Raw genomic sequence first — 18,917 nt, 5'->3', positions numbered from 1 at the left:
TCCCTCCCTGCCCTTGTCCCAAGCCCCTCCCCAGCTTTCCTGGAGCCCCTTCAGGCCCTGGAAGGTGCTCTAAGGTCTCCCTGGAGCCTTCTCTTCTCCAGGCTGAACACCCCAACTCTCCCAGCCTGTATAATAAAACTGTAATTAAACTGTCTTTGCTGTCCTGGGAGCCAGTTTGATGTAAGAGGTGAACTGAGAGGCTTCAACCAGCACAGTTTATTTCTGTGGTGTTGCTGCAGTGTGGTTACAAGTGCTGGCTGGCAAGGAGCTGTGTCTGAGTGGCATTTCTCAGTGATCAGCACGTGGCAGGTAACACAGGGATGAACATAAAGTGATGCTGGTTTGGGTATGGTACAGGAAGCTTGAATGCCAAGTTTTCTTTGCTGGTGGAACAGCAGGGTATAGCAGAGATTAAAATCGATGGCTCTCAGTAATCATCAGGTACAGGTGTGGGAAATGCCCAAGCATCACAGGAAACAGCTACAAAATAAAAGGGAGATGTTTGAGGTTAAGAGGAAAGGGAAGTATTTGAGGTTAAGGAAGAGCAGTCTTCAATCATCTGGTTTACTTCTGCAGCCTTTGGAGCTCGTTACTGCATAATTCTTCTCTCAGACTTACTTCCTTTGGCTTATGACAGGCAGGAAAGTAATTTTGTTCTGAGTAAGACAAAAATCCCCTTTAAGCATTTTTGTTATCTCATACAGCTCATAAAGAGCAAAGGGGGAGCAGCTGCTTCCGATGAAGAATATACTCTCTGGAGGGGATGGATGGAGGACAAATGTGAAAGTTCAGTGTGAGTGTTACTGGGAATCCTGAATTAAATCCATATAGCATTAAAAATGGAACACAACATGCTGATCAGGCTTTGCCTTCTTGAATGCTGTAGGAGACGTTAGTTGTGAATGGAAGTGAGCAGCACCTGAAATGTCTGGAGGTCTTTTTAGATTAGTATTAGTTGCTTCCACTACTGGGAGGCAGGAGTGTTTTTGCATGGGGGACAGGATTTCCCAGTATGAGACATAATTGCAATATGCATTAGTGAGCTCTAGTTATTAGTGCTAAATCTGCTTGGATTAAGCTAAGTCTGTTACAAACACCACAGGCAGGAGCTCAAGCTGGGATAATATAAATGAATAGGATTTCAAAAAGTTACCAGTTGAGGTTTAAAGAGGCTTGCTGCAATACTGAAGGAAAAGCTCTTTCAGGTGGATCCAAGCTGGTGAAAGGTCTGGAGAACAAGTCCTGTGAGGAGAGGCTGAGGGAGCTGGGGGGGTTTAGTCTGGAGAAGAGGAGGCTGAGGGGAGACCTCATTGCCCTCTGCAGCTCCTGAAAGGAGGGTGTAGGGAGGTGGGAGTTGGGCTCTGCTCCCAAGTGAATAATGACAGGAGCAGAGGAAGTGGCCTCAAGTTGTGCCAGGGGAGGTTTAGATTGGATATTGGGAAGAATTTCTTTACTCAAAGAGTGGGTGGACACTGGAACAGGCTGCCCAGGGAGGTGGTGGAGTCACCATCCCTGGAGGTGTTTAAAAGAAATCTAGATGTAATGCTCAGGGAAATGATTTAAGCACTGAATGGGTAGAGTAGGTTATGGTAGGGGGGTTTAGGTTGTGGTTGGACTTGATGATCTTCAAGGTCTTTTCCAACCAGGATGATTCTGTGATGGGGAGCACAGAAAGGGAAAGCTGGACTGTGCCATGCATCTTTGTACAGCACTGCCCTGTGGTCCCTGCAGGAGCTGGAGAACCTGCAGTTACTAGGCTGGATCAGCTACAGGTGCCACCAGAGCTGTGCTGGAGGGGACAAAGTGGCTTTTGTGCCACCTGTCTGCTCACTGCTGAGGCATGGTGCTATGTTGGGTGCAAACTGCAGCCCAGGGATTATTCTCTCTGTGCTGTGACCCTCTGTGGAGCCCGGGTGCAGGGGACAGCCAAGGGACATGGCTGCCTGCTGTGCTGTGTCCCTGTCTTGCTGCTGGGGGGGCACAGGGCCAGCCCTTGTCCCCAGGGCACACACTGGAGGGTCCCCCTGTGGGCACTGCTCCCAGGGCTTGGGCTCCCATCCCTGCCCTGCCAGGGGGGCTGCAGGGCACTGCTGACCCTGCCACCCAGCTCTCCTCCTTTGCAGTGAAAACAGGTCAGCGTTGTGAGCATTTGTTGTTCTGCTGTTGCTGGAGGCAGTAACTGCTCTCTCCTGCTGGTGGGGGAAGGACTCTCTGTGACCTCCTCACTGTTCTTTTAAACATGGTCCCTTTTTAAGTACCACAGGATCTTTCTTAGACCTCATTTGTTTGCCTTTCTTTTTCCCTTAGCGTGATCACGTGTGGAGTCAGGAATTTTTCAAACCAGTTCTTTTGGAGATGACCTTATTTTCTGTCCTAAATCACAGAAGCATAGAACAGTTTGGGTTGGAAAAGACCCTTAAGGTCACCAAGTTACCCCAGCACTGCCAATTCATCCACTAAACCATGTCCCTGGGCACCACATCTACACGTTTTTTGTATTTATTGTTGCTTAGATCTCTCTTTGTGCATAAATTGGAGCTGTTATCTGGAGTGCCAGAAGGTAAATCAGCCCCTTCTTCACCCTCATCTATTTTTTTCATTTTTTTCTGTGTTTTGCACCATGGTGAACCTGCCTCTCCAGCCCCCAGGAGCAGCAGCCTGTTGGGAGGCAGCCTGAGGTTGGTTGGAAAGCATCTGGCCCTGTGGATTGTACCAGCTGGTGCTGTCAGAAGTGTGTCACAGACCCCTGTGTCCTGGGAAGCTCATCACTCTAATGCTGTGACTGTCCCCAACAATTGACATGTTGTCCATTTTTAGCCAGCTCCTCATTCCTAAGGGATTACACTGGTCTTTGCTCATCAGTGTCCCCTTTGTAGAGAGCCACACGCAAACAAATGTGTCCATTCACTTGGGTGACTTCTGAACTTTTATCCTGATGCCTGTTGAATGTATGAAAACTCCTCCCTTTTCCTCCTACATGTGCAGGCTGGAATCCTGTGAAATTGGGTTGTTCTTAAAGCAGGCTGGGCTGCTTTTGCTGTCTCCCCCTGCTTTCCCAGCATGCTGGAAGGGTTAGATGGTTGAGGAGACGACCTTGTAGCAGGGTATTGTTACACTGTGCTTAGCCTGTATTAGGGCACCCACCCTGGAAGTGTTCAAGGCCAGGGTGGATGGGGCTTTGAGCAACCTTTTCATGCAGTGGGGTCAGAACTAGATGACCTTAAATGGTCCCTTTCAAGCAAAACCACTCTGTGATTCTATGAAGTCTCATACTGTGTTAGTAACTTCCAAAACACATGGTCTTCCAAACATTGCTTCACAAGCACAGTCCTCAGAATTTCTTTTCTCTACCTATCTCAAATGTTCAGCTTTATTTCTGGTGATCTCATCAAGAGTCAGGCTTAGATTGTGCCCAGTGCTGTAGGTACACACCAAGGAGGAGCACAACAGCTCCTCCACTTCGCTTCAGCAACAAACAGGTTGGATTTTACCTTCTTTCCTACAAACCCTCAGAATGCCCTACTCACTAATAGTTAACACCTTCTTGGTTTCCCAGGCTGGGCAGTGATGACAACCAGTTTGAGACCAGCATGGCCAGCAGTGGGTGTGAGGTGCACTGCTTCGACCCCAGCATCAAGGTGGCCCATGTTCACCAGGGCCCCCACCTCTGGTACCATCGCCTCTCCATCGACTGGAGGGACCCCAACCCTGCCATCCCTGCTCACAAACTTCGCAGCAACACCAAGAAACTGGGCACAATACTGAAGGAATTTGGACATCAGAAGGTAAGGACTTGGTGGGGGAGGTCAGGTTGCTGATTGCAGGATTTAGAAGAAGGCTGGGGAGGGACTTTTGGCAAGGGCATATAGTAAAAGGACAAGGGGTAATGGCTTAAAACTGGAAGAGGGTGGCTTTAGGTGAGACATGAGGAAGAAGAGGGTGGTGAGAGCCTGGCCCAGGTTGCCCAGGGAAGCTGTGGCTGCCCCATCCCTGGCAGTGTTGAAGGGCAGGTTGGATGGGGCTTGGAGCAACCTGGGCTGGTGGGAGGTGTCCCTGCCCATGCAGGGGGTTGGAACTGGATGATCTTGAAGGTCCCTTCCCACCCAAACCATTCTGTGATTCCATGCAGAACTTCCTCCTTGCTGTCCTAGGACTTAAGGTGCTTTCCAAGATTATCTCCTGACAATGGGTTCTTCTTCAGCACTACTTGAAAGGCATTTCTTTTAGGGGTGCCTTTTCTGTCTTGAGTTTTCCATGTATTGATAACATCCACCTTGAGTTTAAATCACTACCCACATGCTAAATACTTCCCTCCTTCTCCCCTCCTTTCCCTTCAACCAGCTGGTGACATTGGGTGCTACTATTTTCAGTCCTGTAGAAATTCTGGTCTTTGCCTGAGTATGGACACTAAACTGTTCCTGCAGCCAAGTTTATGGAGAGAGAAAAAATATTTGCAGCAATAATTAGAAGAGAAGAGGTGAGGGATGAGTTGTTTACATTTTCAAGGTCACTGGTCCTAATTACAGCCATCTGCAACAGAAACATCCTGGTTTGAAATTGGCAGTGATCTGTGGGTTTTTTAATATTTCCCAGTTTGTTTTTAAGGAACTGTAAAGAAACCAGAAATCTTAGGTTGCTTTTATGAGAGTTTTTCCTCCAGAGGATATCCAAGCATGAATTCAAATGCTAATGTGATTCATGGCCTGCAGCTAGTGCTGCTTGTCTCTGTTTTTCAAGAATCCAGCAGCCTGAGCTAAGGAGCAGCTTTTCTGTGAGCTGTACAAAGCAGGCAGAGCAGTGTGTGTTTGGTTTGTTACTGCTAAGTGCACGATGTCCTTTTCAGTTCACTTCTTGCTTTTCCATAGTGTTTTCTTTTGGTTCAGCTCCACTGATTGGACCATTTTGAAGAGAAGGGCAGAAAAAAAGCAGCTTTTCCCTACTTCTTAGTCATACTATAACTGTACTGGGCTGAGCATGAGTGAGACATCTGAGCTGGCTTCCCTTTGACGTGTGCCTTGCGTTGGTTGTTTTGGTTTTGGAAGAATTAGTCACAGAGCAAATGATGAATGACCTGATCCAGATGATGTCTTTGAGTCTTGTGTTACAGCAGACCTGCTGAGAACAGTCAGTTCTGAGCTTTCGTGGCATTTGGAGGTGGTTGTAAGACCTGCTGTGATGGGGAAGGGTGTAGCTGTGAATGCTGAGTGTGTAACTTCCCAGGTGGAGGTTCCCTGAGATGAAAGCAGCCAGCTGGAGGGCAGCCAGGGGAGGGGATGCCCATGGGACACGGGCAGTCAGGCTTTCCTCCAGCTCTGCATGTGGCACAGGATTGGGTGAAGTGTGTTGTGAGCAGTGAACACAGCTTCTTACCAGTATAGGTTAGGGGCTGACCTGGGGGAAAGCAGCTCTGGGGGAAAACACCTGGGAGTCCTGGTGGACAACAGGCCGAGCCCTGGCAGCCATGTGCCCTGGCAGCCAAGAGGCCAACACCACCCTGGGGGGCATTGAGAAGCGCGCCCAGCAGGTCAGGGAGGTTCTCCTGCCCCTCTGCTCTGCCCTGGGGAGGCCTCCCCTGCAGCCCTGGGGGCAGGTCTGGGCTCCCCAGTTCCAGAAGGACAAGAACTACTGGAGAGAGCCCAGCACAGGGCACTGAGATGCTGAAGGAGCTGGAGCATCTGCCTGTGAGGAAAGGCTGGGAGAGCTGGGGCTGTTCAGCTGGAGAAAAGGAGGCTGAGGGGGGATCTGCTCAGTGCTGATCAATATCTGCAGGGGGTGTCAGGAGGATGGGCCAGACTGTGCTCAGGGGTGTCCAGGGACAGGACAAGGGGCAATGGGCACAAACTGGAGCCCAGGAGGTTGAAGCTGGAGATGAGGAAACCCTTCTTGACTGTGAGGGTCCCAGAGCCCTGGGCCAGGCTGCCCAGGGAGGCTGTGGAGTCTCCATCCCTGCAGACATTCCAGCCCCACCTGGCTGTGTTCCTGTGGGATCTGCTCTAGGGGATCCTGCTCTGGTAGGGGTTGGACTGGGTGATCTCCAGAGCTCCCTGCCAACCCCACCACTCTGGGATTCTGTGGTTCTTGCTCTGGTACCATCCTGGTAGGTCCTCTGTGCAAAACTACAGCATTGGTGAACTTGGGAGCTGACTTGCTCCTGGTGGGTATAAGGTGTTAGAAACTCTGTAATCTTCTGTTCCAGCTGATTTGTGAAGTACCTGGATGGGCTGGTTCTCCTCACCTTGGTCTGTGTAGCTTTTCTTTAGTTGGGAAGGCAGCCTGAGAAGTTGTAATTTGCATAAAGACACCGATCAGCTCTAATTTATGAAGAGAACATCAAAGTAAATGCTGTGACATTCAGGTTTTCATTTTTCCAGTGAATGTGAGTGAAATGTCCCCTTGAATGGATGAATAAGTTAATTCAAAACAGTTTCACAGAATATTTTCCAAAGCCCTTTTTTCAATTAGAAGGTTAGAACACACTCTTCATCCCATTCTTTTTAATATTAAGAATCTTTCTGCCTGCCCTCAAAATTGTTCTATTTCCACTTCAAGGCAGGAATTCCAGGCAGCTGCATGTGAAGTTAATGCCTTATTTTCTCCTGGCTTTAACTCTTTAACGTTTGGGACTTGATCCAAGACCCATCCAAGTGATTGAGAGTATTTCCACTGATGTCAAATGACTCTGGATGGGGCTGATGAAGGGAGGACAGAGAAGGCCCCTGAGGTTCTTGCTGTTGTAACCTTGAAAAGAAAACATTTGGGGGTTTTGTGTGCAAGGGAATCAAAGAGCTTGGATGGACTCTTTTACATTCTGGCTGAGATGGGAGCACACCTGCTGGTCTGCAGGGACCTTATCCACAGAGAGGGAAACCCACCATGATGTTGTGGCAAGAAACCCAAACAGGTTTTTGGTGTCCGAGAGGATCTGAGGAGAGATTAAAAGCACTTGATCTTTTTAATTGCCTGTGTGGCATAACAGTCCTCAGTCCTCTGGGGAGTGTCAATAGCCTGGAGGTAGAGGATTTATCTAGTACTATACTAGAATAACACTGACAAAGGAAACATGTAGTCAGAGTATTTTGGGGAATTGTTGGAGCATGAAATCTTTTAAGCCCTGGAATAATCTCCAAAGGGAGAGTCCTATTTCCTGCTACAGGAGCCTAAACTGAGAATTTACTGGTGTTACCTTCTGAGAAGAGCAGTATTTTATCAGCCACAGGAAAGGATAAAGATGTAAAAATTGATCTTGTTCACTTTATTATTTCCCTTCTAATTTTTTAGCTGAGCATGTATCCTCTGGAGCACACCACTGGTGAGCAGTGGAAGAAAGGGAGGAAGGCATTGAATACATGAGGTTTTATTTCATATTGCAAGGGAGTTTGTGAAAATTTTCATGTTATCTCACTAACTGCTGGGACACCTCCCACCAGCCCAGGCTGCTCCAAGCCCCATCCAACCTGCCCTTCAACACTGCCAGGGATGGGGCAGCCACAGCTTCCCTGGGCAACCTGGGCCAGGCTCTCACCACCCTCACACTCCACAATTCCCTCCTCATGTCTCACCTCAATCTCCCCTCCTCCAGTTTTCATCTATCCCCCCTTGTCCTCTCAGAGCTCATGCATGAGTAAATCATGTGTGTTCACACACACAGACTCTTACTTGGGCAGTAGTTGTGTTGGACAAATCTGTGATGCCACCAGGAAGTGCTGGGAATTTGCATTCCTTGGCAGTACAGCTCAGCAGTGGGTGAGTTGGTTTCTTGGAAAACAAATTAAGCTGGAAAGGAGAGTCTGAGAATGCCAAGTAAAACCTTCATTGAATCAGGAGGTGCTCAGAGGTGTAATTTTTAGGGGACAGCAGAGTTGTGTTCAGCTTCTGCCAGTGAAGTCATATTGAACAAATTGTGTAAGAGCCCAAACTGTGACATTGTTTATTATGAAAAGAAATGCAAAGGAATCTTAACAAGTCCCTATTTTGATTTGAAGGCTTGAATTTACACTGGCTCTCCATGAAGTTTTTTTCAGTAGCAGCCTGGCTACCAGATGTCTGCTTCTTTTTATTGAACAGGCTCAGATTTAGAGTTTCAAAAAGAAAAACTTCCTTCTTTCACCTGTTATTTAACACTCAACACAACTTCAAAACACTACACCCTGAAGCCATTTTGATGAATAACCTCATCCCCTCCTAGGCAGGCAATTTATCACTTGCTCCTCTCCTAAAGCAGGTAGCATAGAGTCTATTTTGTGCAGAACTTTCAGTTCTGTGAAGACTGATGTGAAAAAGCAAAGATTAAAGAAAACTGATTTACCATTTTGGTTCAAAATCAGCTCCTTCAGCAGCACACAAATATAAAATAAAACCCCTGGGAAAACTGTGTAACAAATTAGTTGTGAATGGAGTTTTGATTAACCAAACAAATAAATTAACTTGGGACTAAATTAACTCGGGAATAAATTAACTTGGGAAAACTCCATGTTCAAGTTTTGGAGCTACCAAATCCACACAATTACTCTTTACTTGCACACCTCAGGGCTGAGGGGCCAGAATAGACTTTTGAATTCTTGACCCTGCCTAGACAAAATAATCATAAAATCACAGACTGGTTTGGGTTGGAAGGAACCTTCACCTCAATCTCCCCTCCTCCAGTTTTCATCCATCCCCCCTTGTCCTCTCCCTCCCTGCCCTTGTCCCAAGCCCCTCCCCAGCTTTCCTGGAGCCCCTTCAGGCCCTGGAAGGTGCTCTAAGGTCTCCCTGGAGCCTTCTCTTCTCCAGGCTGAACACCCCAACTCTCCCAGCCTGCCTCCAGAGCAGAGGTGTAGGAACAACTCTGCCTAGTGAAGTCCCATGTTAGCACTGGACCATTTGCATCAGGCAGATGTAATATCATAGCTGTAAAAGCTTATAGTATAAATAAATGACCTGGCAAGAGGTGAGGAGCATGGAACTCACTTCCATTAATTAAAAATTCTCCATTTGAGATGCCAGTCCAGGTCCTCATGACCATTAAGGTGCAGTTCATCTCATCAAAGGGCAGCTGTTTGAAGTCATCTGGATGTTGGGAACTGAATATTTCAAATTGTCCTTGAGAAGTTCCTCTTCTCTCTGGTGTATAAAAGAAGCTTGGACAGCTGGTTTGTGTTGAGATGTCTAAGGCTGGGTGAGGTGCATCCCACCTCAAGTAACTTGCCCCTGTATTTGCACAGGAGAGAGTAATGTTGGGCAAGGCAGCCAGAACATGTAAAGTAATTTATTTATTTTTTAAGTCATCCCATTAAAGTAAAAGCTCAGAGTGCTGGAGAGCATGTTATTCTGCAACAAGCATCTGCCTCTAGCTCTGTAATTTGATTTATGGGTTCTTGTGAGAAGTGTTGGCTGTAGCGCAGACATCCAGTCCCTCTGAGGTTGTGTTTGTACGTGCAGGGCCACATTAATTCTCTGTGTAATGCAGCTGATTTCCTTGGAGTCACAGCAGAGCTGCAGTTGGAGCACTGAGCTGTTGCTGTGTGTGAGCCTTTGGTTTGGGGGTGACCAGTCAGTTAGCTGGTTTTACTCCACTTGCTGAAAAGGGGCAACTGAATTGGTGCAGGTCTTCCCAGCTGCAGCTGGAAATGCTGCCTCCTGTGACCTTGTCAGGGTTGCCCCTGAGGAATCTACAAGATCCTGACTGGCAGTGTTTCTTTCCTGGATGTATATATTTTTTAATTTAGTGATAATACAGTCAAGGTGGTAATTGCTCTGCCTTTGCTTCATCAGCTGAACCTGCTGCTGCGTAAAGTGTTTTAATCATAACTAGATGGAAGAGCTGGCTGCAAGGAGATGTGAGCTTGACAGCCTCATGTTTCTGGAAGGAGAGGTCTTTGGACAGTGATTTACTGCTCCTCACCTCTCCCCTCCCCGTGCTGTGTGCAAGGAATGCCTCACACATATTCCTTATAGGGGTTTTCTCTTGGTCCCTTCCATCTCCTTTCACCTCACTTAAATTCTTTCCACCAGGAGTGTTGCTGAGAGCAGGAGTGTTCCTGGGGAGCAGCTTGAGGTGCTGTTCAGGATGCAGTTGTCAGGTGTGGAGCAGGGATCTTTAATGACAATGGGAGCTGAATGTGGTGTGATCCAGAGCCTTTTCTTGCCCTAGGAAAAGGGCTAGTGTGATGCCTGAGCTGTACTGGAAGGAGCAGGCTGTGGAAGCAGAATGTATGCAGGGCTTCTTCCAAAAAAAACAAACCACAACAACTTTCAAAGCACGTTGTTGTCAGCTAGAAAGTAGAAAGGAAGGAGGATTTTCCAGGGGGTTTATTTTCCTGTTTTTGTTGCCTTTGTTGTTGTTAAAGAAGACCCTTCAGAAAAACCAGGTGTTAAAAACCTGCTTCACCCCAGCTTTCCTAGAGGGCTGCACAAGCTGTGTTTAATTCCCAGCACAGTTTGGTGCACTCGTGCTGTTCCACCTTCTCTTTGGCAGCAGCAGCAGCAGCTGGGTACCCCTCTGTCAGTGTCAACCAGTTGCATTCAGAAGAGATCAGCACTGGCAGGAGGCACCGTGGAGCCATCCCTGGTGTGCTGCTGCTGTCAGAAGCCACTGGCTCCTCATTCCCTCCTCTCACCCTCACTGGAGTTGGGCAGGAACCTGGGGAGCCTGCCCTGCTTCATGAGGTGGTACCAGATGTGCTGAGCTCAGATCTGTCTTGCTGTTCTCCTGCTCTGGGCCATTAACACCAGCTTCAGCACAGTGCTGTGAATCTGTGGTTAGAATTCAGCCAAGGTGCTGAGTATCTGCTCAGGGTGTGCTCTATGGCAGGAGAAACTTTTCACTAGAGAGGGTAGTGAGAGGACAAGGGGGAATGGATGAAAACTGGAGGAGGGGAGATTGAGGTGAGACATGAGGAGGAAATTCTGGAGTGTGAGGGTGGTGAGAGCCTGGCCCAGGGTGCCCAGGGAAGCTGTGGCTGCCCCATCCCTGGCAGTGTTGAAGGGCAGGTTGGATGGGGCTTGGAGCAGCCTGGGCTGGTGGGAGGTGTCCCTGCCCATGCAGGGGGGTGGGACTGGATGGTCTTGAAGGTCCCTTCCAACCCAAACCAGTCTGTGATTCTCTGACACTGGTTTTATGAGAACTGAGAGCAACCCCCTTTCCATAAGCACCCTGGTAGCCACCAGACAGGGCCAACATGACCTCTGTAAGCACAGAGCAGGGTCCCTCTGTCCTCGCTGGGTGCTGGGGCAGCACAGGATGCAAATGTTTGTTCTCCTTTAATGACGAGACTTGAGGGTCCAGGCTGCAGTGTCTTCTGAGCAAACATCCGTTCCCACAGGCTTCCAGCAGCATCTGGCAGCAGGGATCAAAGGAGGAGCCATGAAAGGATTTTCCCCTCGCAGGGCAGGGGCAGCAGGACATCTCCTGGGAGATGAGCTGGCCGAGCCGCTCGGGGCGGCCGCGCTTCCCGCCGGGTGCTGCAGATCAGGCAGATGAGCACAGGAAGAGCAGGGTTTCTGAAGCTCCCTCGTGGGGTTTTTCTCACTTGGACCATCAGATGGAGGGGCCTGGTGAGGGGCTGTGGTTGTCATCTCCCTCTGTACAACAGCAACAGGCTGAGCCGTGTGACCGTGTGCGTGAGCAGAGACTGGCACGTCCCTGCGGGGCAGGAGGTCAGTTCTGGAGAGCTCGTGGCCTCACAGTGGCTCTGCACCCTCTTCCATCTGAGCAGTCATCACTTGGAGCACTCAGCTAGCTGTGAGGTGCCCAGGGAGAGGCAAGACTCGAGGCCACTCTTGGTTTGAAGAGGCAGGAGACCAAGACCTTCTCTGCTTTGGAGTTTAGTGAGGGGAATGTCCTGCCCCTGAGCACTGTCTGCGTGCAGTGCTGCCCTGTCCCATGTTGAGGACCTGCAGATCCTCTTCTCTGGGTCACTGTGCAGAACCCTTGGTCCTGCTGGGTGGCAAGCTAAACAAGATGTTAAACACGTTACCTCCAGCTTTGAGGTCATTGTAGCTTAATGCTAACTAAACCCATCAAGCCTGTCTGACAGTCAGTTCAGGCTTGAGGACATGTATATTTTATGACCAGAAGATGATTAACAAGTGAGCTGCCATCTCTGGCTGGTCCAGTTACAACACGAGTTAAGATGGGAAGATGCCAAAAACTAATCCCAGAAAGAAGAAAGATGTTTGTGATGACAGGAGGGCCACAGGTGGAACCCTGCAACCTCCCCACCAAATGTAGTCAGGGAGAAAGGGTTTCAGGCCCTGCTGATCTCCTAAGTCTGGCTGTTGGTCCAGAGGTTATTTTGTCCAGAGGTTACTTTGTCCAGAGATATTTTGTCCTCTGGTAAAGTAGCACTGGAGGAAAGCTCCTGCCAGCTAAAAGACTTCCTGTGGTTTGCCTGTCCACTGTGACATGGCTTAACTGGGCTGGACTGGAGGAGTTGGGGGTGGCTATTTTTTTGTGACCAGTCTGCAGAGAGAAATTGCTTCTGGATGGAGAGAGTGTGTTGGAAACATCTCGTTATCAGAGAGCAAGGGAAGAGGTGGGGGATCAAAATGTCAGGTCATCCCCAGGCCTGGGCTTGGTGGCTGTGAGAGGGTCTCACGTGGGGTTGCTGTGTGGGTCCTTGCTGGGATCAGGCCCCTGTGGGACAGCACAGGTGAGGTGCTCATGGTGCTCCTGAGCACTCAGCTGAGATGGCCTTGGGTTGCACCCAGGGAGGTTTAGATTGGATGTTGGGAAGAATTTCTTCCCTGAAAGGGCTGTCAGGCTGCCCAGGGCAGTGGTGGAGTCACCATCCCTGGAGGTATTTAACAGTCATAGAGAGGTACTACTTTAGTTGAGGACTTGTTGGTGTTGGTTGAGGGTTGGACTCGGTGATCCTGAAGGTCTTTTCCAGCCAAGGTGTTTCTGTGATTCCATGTGTGTGAGATTGATCCCTCCTGCCTGCCCTGGGTGGGCTTCCCAGATGGGTACCTTGGTCTGGGGCCACACTGCTTCAGGGGGGCTGTTGCTATCCTGACAACTGACCCTCAGAGGAAGTTCAGTCCGTTTTCTTAATATGATTTGGAAACATTTTCTCCAGCTGAAGTGGTGAACACGAGGTGATACCCTGCCCTGCTGTGCTTCTGTGGAGCCCCTCGCTGAGGCCGGGAGAGAAAAGCCTGGTCTGCCACTCACAAGGCTGCAGAGGGTGTTTTGGTGATGTGTATCGTGTTGTGTCAGTGACTCCAACTGGATGGTTGCCCTTGACTGTAAAAAAAGACCCAAAGACCATGTGGGCACCTGAGTGCACAAAGCAGCTGTGAGGCTTTGAGCAGACACGTGGAGATGTGCCCGACCGGTCACTGTGGGAGCAGATAATCCCAGATGATGCCTTTGTCTTGGAGTCATTCTGAAGTTGGCCACACAAGACCATCCCAGAGTGGGGTGTAGATGTGGGTGGGAAGGAAGGCAGGTAGTTTGAGGGAGAAATGCTGCTGTTTGGAGCTGTGCACTTCTGTAAACCGGTAGTGATTGACTTTTCTCCTGGTGTCAGTATCTCTGACTCCCAGAGGAGTCCCCATCTCCCTGCCAGGTGCCTTGGAGAGAGCTGGGATGTTTCCTGCTCCCACTGCTGGCAGGAGCACAGGGAGGGGCAGCCACAAGCTGCTGGGAGTGTGAATTGCTTGGAGGCTACCTGAAGTCCTGGCTGCCATCAGTTACAGCCTCAGCTCAGAAGGAAAGGGAAGGGAATGAGAGGGGCCTCAGCATCCAAAGGGCTGCCTGCTGGTGAGGAGGGCCTGGATGCATTTAGAGAGGAAAGAAAGAGGGGGAAGTGTCATGCTGGAAGGCTGCAGATGGGAAAGGAGGGAAGCTATGTTGAAGAAAACTGCACTCCAGAACCTCGAACATGCAAAGTCATGGGCTATCAAAACATGACTTGAGCAGCTTTTTTTCTGGAGTTTTGCCTGCTGAAAATAGAGAGTTGTGCTTAGGTGGAGAGGGGAAGAACTGGTGCATCAGCAGGCAGAGTCCATCTGGCTGTACAGCTGGTGTCCAAGTGGTCACTGAGTGCTGGGGAGCTGGAGCAGGGGGTTGCTTCTCACAGCCTGAAATCCTGAGGGCAGAGCTGTGGTTCAGGCCAGGGGGGTTCTGTTCAGCCTGGGAAGAGGAGGCTGAGGGGAGACCTCCTTGCTCTCTACACCTACCTGAGAGGAGGTTGTAGGGAGGTGGGTGGTGTTGGCTTTTCTCCCTAGTGACCAGCAAGAGGGCAAGAGAAGATGGGGTGGGGGAAGTTTGGATTGGATATGAGGAAAAATTCCTTCACAGAAGGAGTGGGGAGGCCTTGGAACAGGCTGCCCAGGGAGGTGTTCAAGACTGGGGGGATGTGGTGCCTTGGGAGATGGTTTAGTGGTCAGGGGTTGTAGGGCTGGTGGTTGGACTTGATGATTTTGAGGGTCTTCTCCACCCTTAATGATTGTGTGATTCCTCTGCTCCCAGCTTATGCCACTGAGCTGTTCCCATGGAAAAGGAGGAATCCTCCCTGCCTGACCTGGACCATGTTTGCTATTTATTGCTTTTCCTGGCTGCTGCTTCCACATGCTGAGTTCCTGCTGAACATTCTTTTCTTCCAGCAAAACTGCTTCCTCCAGCTACTCACTCCCAATTGACTCTTCCCCACAGGGAGCTGTAACTGGGGCCCACAGGGCAGCAGAGCCTGAGATCCCCCTTAACCCTGGTGTTTCAAACCTGATCAAAGCAAATGGAGCTCTTCTCTCTGCTTCTGCAAGTGATGCATGGTTGTAACAAATCATTGCCTTAAAAAGAAGCAATGAGCCTTCCTACATTCCATGTTAACCTTTGCTCACTAAACCACTTTCTTTTTCAGCTGTGTTTTGTGCTTGGTTGTGCACGAGGAAAGGCTTTTTCTTCCCTTTTCTCCAAGTGCAACTGCTGCAGGGCTTTTGCAAGGGAGATTTTTCAAGAAAGGAGTCTAAAATCCACATTTTTTTTTTACTTTCCTGTGATAACTCAGTTATTCTGTGGAAGATAAGAGGAACCAGCCTGTGCCTGTGAGGGCCTGGAGCCAGCAGGCAACCCACTGCCATCCTTCACCTCCAGGCACTGCAGGTCTTTGCCCTCCAGGATTCCCTTCCAGCAGCAGACTCCAGCTGTGCTCCCAGCTGGATTAGAGCTCTGAACAGGCAGTTTTGTCTGCTCATCCTTTCACAGGCACTTAGAATCCAGGTGTCTGGTAGTGCATTTCTTACCAGCAGGGTGCTGCTTCTCACTGAGGGCAACTATCCTGAGCACGGGCTAATTCTCACAAAACTTGGGTTCAGGGCTGGCAGGACACTCGTTATTTGCTCAGTTACTCTGACATAATTAAAGCTGTTCTGCTCTCTATTTGGAGGCTCTGGGCTGGGCTGGACCCTTTGCCTGGAATAACAGTTGGTGGGTAGAGACAGGTACCTTCCTCCCTCTGGGTCCCTGAGGCAACAAAGAGCCTGTGGTTTGTGTCTGCAGTGTATTCCCACTAGTCTCGTGTTTCTTTCCTGGTCATTTCAGGATGTGTTTAAGCAATTTTTGCAGTAACTCATTTTATGCTACCAGAACATTGGTCAGCAGCCACTTTTCAGACCCATTTTGCAAACAGACCACAGGGTGTGTGGAGTGTCTGCTGAGCAGGCAGAGCAGCAGGCAGGGTCACAGGAGGGAAACAAACGAAGCTGGAGGGTGACTGGAAACATACCCTCCTAGCCAGTCCCATTCTGAGGCTTCACCCTGTTTGTCTCTAATGATACCCTGGTTTCCCACTGGTAGCAGCATGGAGCCATGCACTGTCCTGGCCTTTACCCCCTGGGGAAAGAGATGAGCTTGGGGTCACTACTCTTGTCTCCTTTCTCTGGGTTACATGGTTGCAGTTGGGGAGCACCAAGCTCTTCACCTTCCTTTGGTTTCTGCTGTCTTTCAAAGACCTTAAAGCTGAGGAAGGAGAGTGCCTGGTCACTAGAACTTCCTCCTTCACTACCCCAGCCCTGCCTCTTAAAACTCTGCCCAAGCTCCCTGTTGTGCAGTTTTGCCCAGTGTCTTTCACTCAGATTCCCATCTGAGGGGAACTCCTCCATCAGTCTGGGCACACGTGGACCCCACTCTGCTGTGGTGCAAGTAGTCACTGTGAAGTTGTTCTTCTGTGCTGGAGCAATCAGGACCAATAATGCCTTCGTGTCTGTGTTCAGAGATGTGGGTTTCTTTCCTCTGTAGCTCTGATGCCACCATGAGACTGGTGAAGGAGCAGTGACAGGCTTGGGCTGGAGGATCAGCTGCATCAGACACCTTGGGGTACAGAGCTTTTCAGACCAGGAGTCAGAGGCAGGAGAAAGGCTGTGAGCAGGCAAGTGTGAAGCTTCACAGACTGTCCGTGCTAGCCCTGGGATGTCCTGAGATTGGGTTGGGTTTTTTTCAATACAGAAGGAGCTGCACAGGAGAGCAGGTGTGTGTGTTGTGGGCTGGACAGAGCTGGCCTCACATCCTCCTGGCAGGAACTGCAGAGCCTCTCGTTTTCACCCAGTGCTGCTGTTGTTGTTGCAGATTGATGTCCTCAAGGCAGATGTGGAGAGCGCAGAGTGGAAGATTTTGGAAAACCTGATCCTGGAAGATGTTGTTGAGCAGATAGGACAGCTGGTCTTCCAGGTGCACATCCACTGGCCTGGGTTTGAGGTCAGTGGCAACGACAGCACCGTGGTGCGGTACTGGTACAGCCTGCTCCGGGAGCTGGAGCTGAAGGACTTCAGGCTTTTCCATACCTACAAAGACTTATCAAAACCACAGGTGTTTCTGAAAAAGGAAGCCTTCAATGCCAGTAGCTGTTACACACTGAGCTGGGTAAACACAAGATGGAAACAGCAGGAAGGAACTGATGCTGTGTGACTGGGACTGCGGGCTGCGGCGCCACTGGCTGGAGCTGCTGATGAGCACGCAAAATGGACTGGCTTTTATTTTTAGGTGTTGGGAACAGAACTGGCACCAGGAGAAGGTACATGTGCAGATTGGTTGTAGTGGTGTCTCTGCCAGTGTCTCAGAGGGCAGGGCTTTCTGTGCAGGTTTGCTGGGGGGCGGGCAGGGGGCTCCCCCAGGCTGCCGGTGCGGAGCGTGTCGCTGCAGGGCTGCCCTGCTCTGCTCCCTGGGCAGGACAGTGCTCCTGAGGAGGTGCCTTTCTCAGCAAGAACCAAGTGTTCCTTCCCTGTAAAGCAGTTGCCTTTGGTTTGCACCTTCTTTACTTGGGCCTTGTTCCCCATGCAGCAGTTTCAGGCAAGCACAATGTGTCTTTCAACCCACTGGCAAATCTCAGCTGGATTTGGATCCGGTTGGATTTCAGAAGTCATCACCAGACTAAATTCCTACCTGTTCTGTTGAGCAGCTTCTGAGAGCTCTGGCTTGGGCTCCTTAGGGCAGTCTGGCTGCAGGGAGTGAGTTCAGTGCTGCTGACACTGGGAGAGAACTGGGACAGAGAGATTTGGCTGCAGGAGGAGCTGCCAGCAGTGCTGCCCTGCTGGCCCCCCAGAGCCCTCAGCCTCAGCAGACAGGGCTCCCATAGCTCACCTGCTCACAGCTGCTCCTTCAAATGTCTCCTGCAGTAACTGCAGCAAATGGGCTTTTATGTAGCAAGATACTTATTGAAAAGAGCTGAAAGTGAAACCTGGTCTCTTTTGTCCCTTTGTTTTGGGGTTTAATGGAATGTTGTGCTGTGTACCCAGCAGTGCTGCCCTGCTGGCCTGCCCTGCCCTGCCTCTCCCTGGCACCAGCAGGCCAGGCCCTGGCTCTGCACCCATGGGGACAGAGGTGGTAGCACAGGCAGGTGCCTGGTCTGTGGCTGTCCTGGGGTTCTGCAAGGAGGTGGGTTGTCTGCTCTGCACTCCCAGGAGGCAGCCTTGGCCTTTCCCTGAGGAGCTGAGGGAAGGGGAAGCTAAAAATTATATAGTTGGTTGGTTGGTTCCCCTCTCTAAAAGAATGGTGACATTAAGCTTTGCAGTAAAATACAAGATGACCCCACGGCCATGTCTTTGCTGTGCAGCCTGTGGAACTGCCTTTGGTTTCTGAGGTTGGAGAACCTGACCCTGCAGGGCCATGAGGAGGCCCATTGAAATGCCAGGGGGTGCCAGGGCTCCCCAGTGCTGCCCAATTTGCTGCAGGGCTCACACTGCCTGCACCACAGGATGGCTCCACTCCCTCTTTTTTATCAAATCATGGGGTGCCAAACCCCAGCTGCCAGTCCTGAGTTATTAATAAAGCATAAAAACTGCACAGGTTTTTTTTCTCCTGATCAGAGGAACCAGCCTAGCAGCTTATTGTCATTTCTCTAAGAAACCAACAGAAAGAGGTTAAAAACCAAATGTCATGATCTCGTGCAGATATTGACATTCCAAAGACATGCAGCCCTTCCAGCATGGGCTGCTCTGAAGAAAGAAATGCTGATGTGAGTGTAAATGATAGAAATGGAGTAGAGGACCATCCTGTTTATCCTTTGCTAAAGGGTTCAGCAAACAAACCCTCAGCTCATCTTCTGCTCAGGATTGCCAGGAACAATTCAGTCTGTAGCAAATACCTCTTTTGCAAGACAAGATTCCAATAACTATGGTAATTTTTAAGGAAACCTTATCTCAGCTATGAGGTAGATAAAGACCATTTGTCATTCTGGAGACAGTTCTGTGATGATATGGGGGAGATGAACAGCTCCTGTTTCATGCACTGTCTGTGCCTTTTTCCTCAGCATCTCCTAAAGCAGCTCCAGGCTTCCTTGCTCACCTAACCCAGCTCTTTCAGTGGTGTCTTTTACTTAAAGGAGAGACTCTTAAATGAATCCAGCTCCCAGCTGCTGCTCCAATGCTGCACTCTTGTCCTTGCAGAAGGGGCCACCTACCCCTGGCTCTGTGCAGGGCTGCTCTCAGGTGTGTAACACAACACT

General features: G+C 49.9%; 1 protein-coding gene across 1 annotated transcript in view; it reads left to right on the top strand.

The window, feature by feature from the left end:
• METTL24 (methyltransferase like 24) overlaps positions 1-16,898 on the top strand; it is a 25,900-nt gene extending 9,002 nt beyond the window's left edge. Inside the window, exons 4-5 of the mRNA XM_010004358.1 lie at positions 3,557-3,785; positions 16,544-16,898. Of these exons, the coding sequence (XP_010002660.1) occupies positions 3,557-3,785; positions 16,544-16,882 (568 nt within the window). The 3' untranslated portion in view covers positions 16,883-16,898. The remainder of the gene's footprint in view (positions 1-3,556; positions 3,786-16,543) is intronic.
• The last annotated feature ends 2,019 nt before the right edge of the window (positions 16,899-18,917 follow it).

This window comes from Chaetura pelagica, unplaced genomic scaffold (genome assembly GCF_000747805.2).
Source record: "Chaetura pelagica isolate M959 unplaced genomic scaffold, ChaPel_1.0 scaffold118, whole genome shotgun sequence".
Lineage (NCBI taxonomy): Eukaryota > Metazoa > Chordata > Aves > Apodiformes > Apodidae > Chaetura > Chaetura pelagica.
Note: the sequence above shows the minus strand (reverse complement) of the source record. Positions and strands in the feature narration are given on the sequence as shown.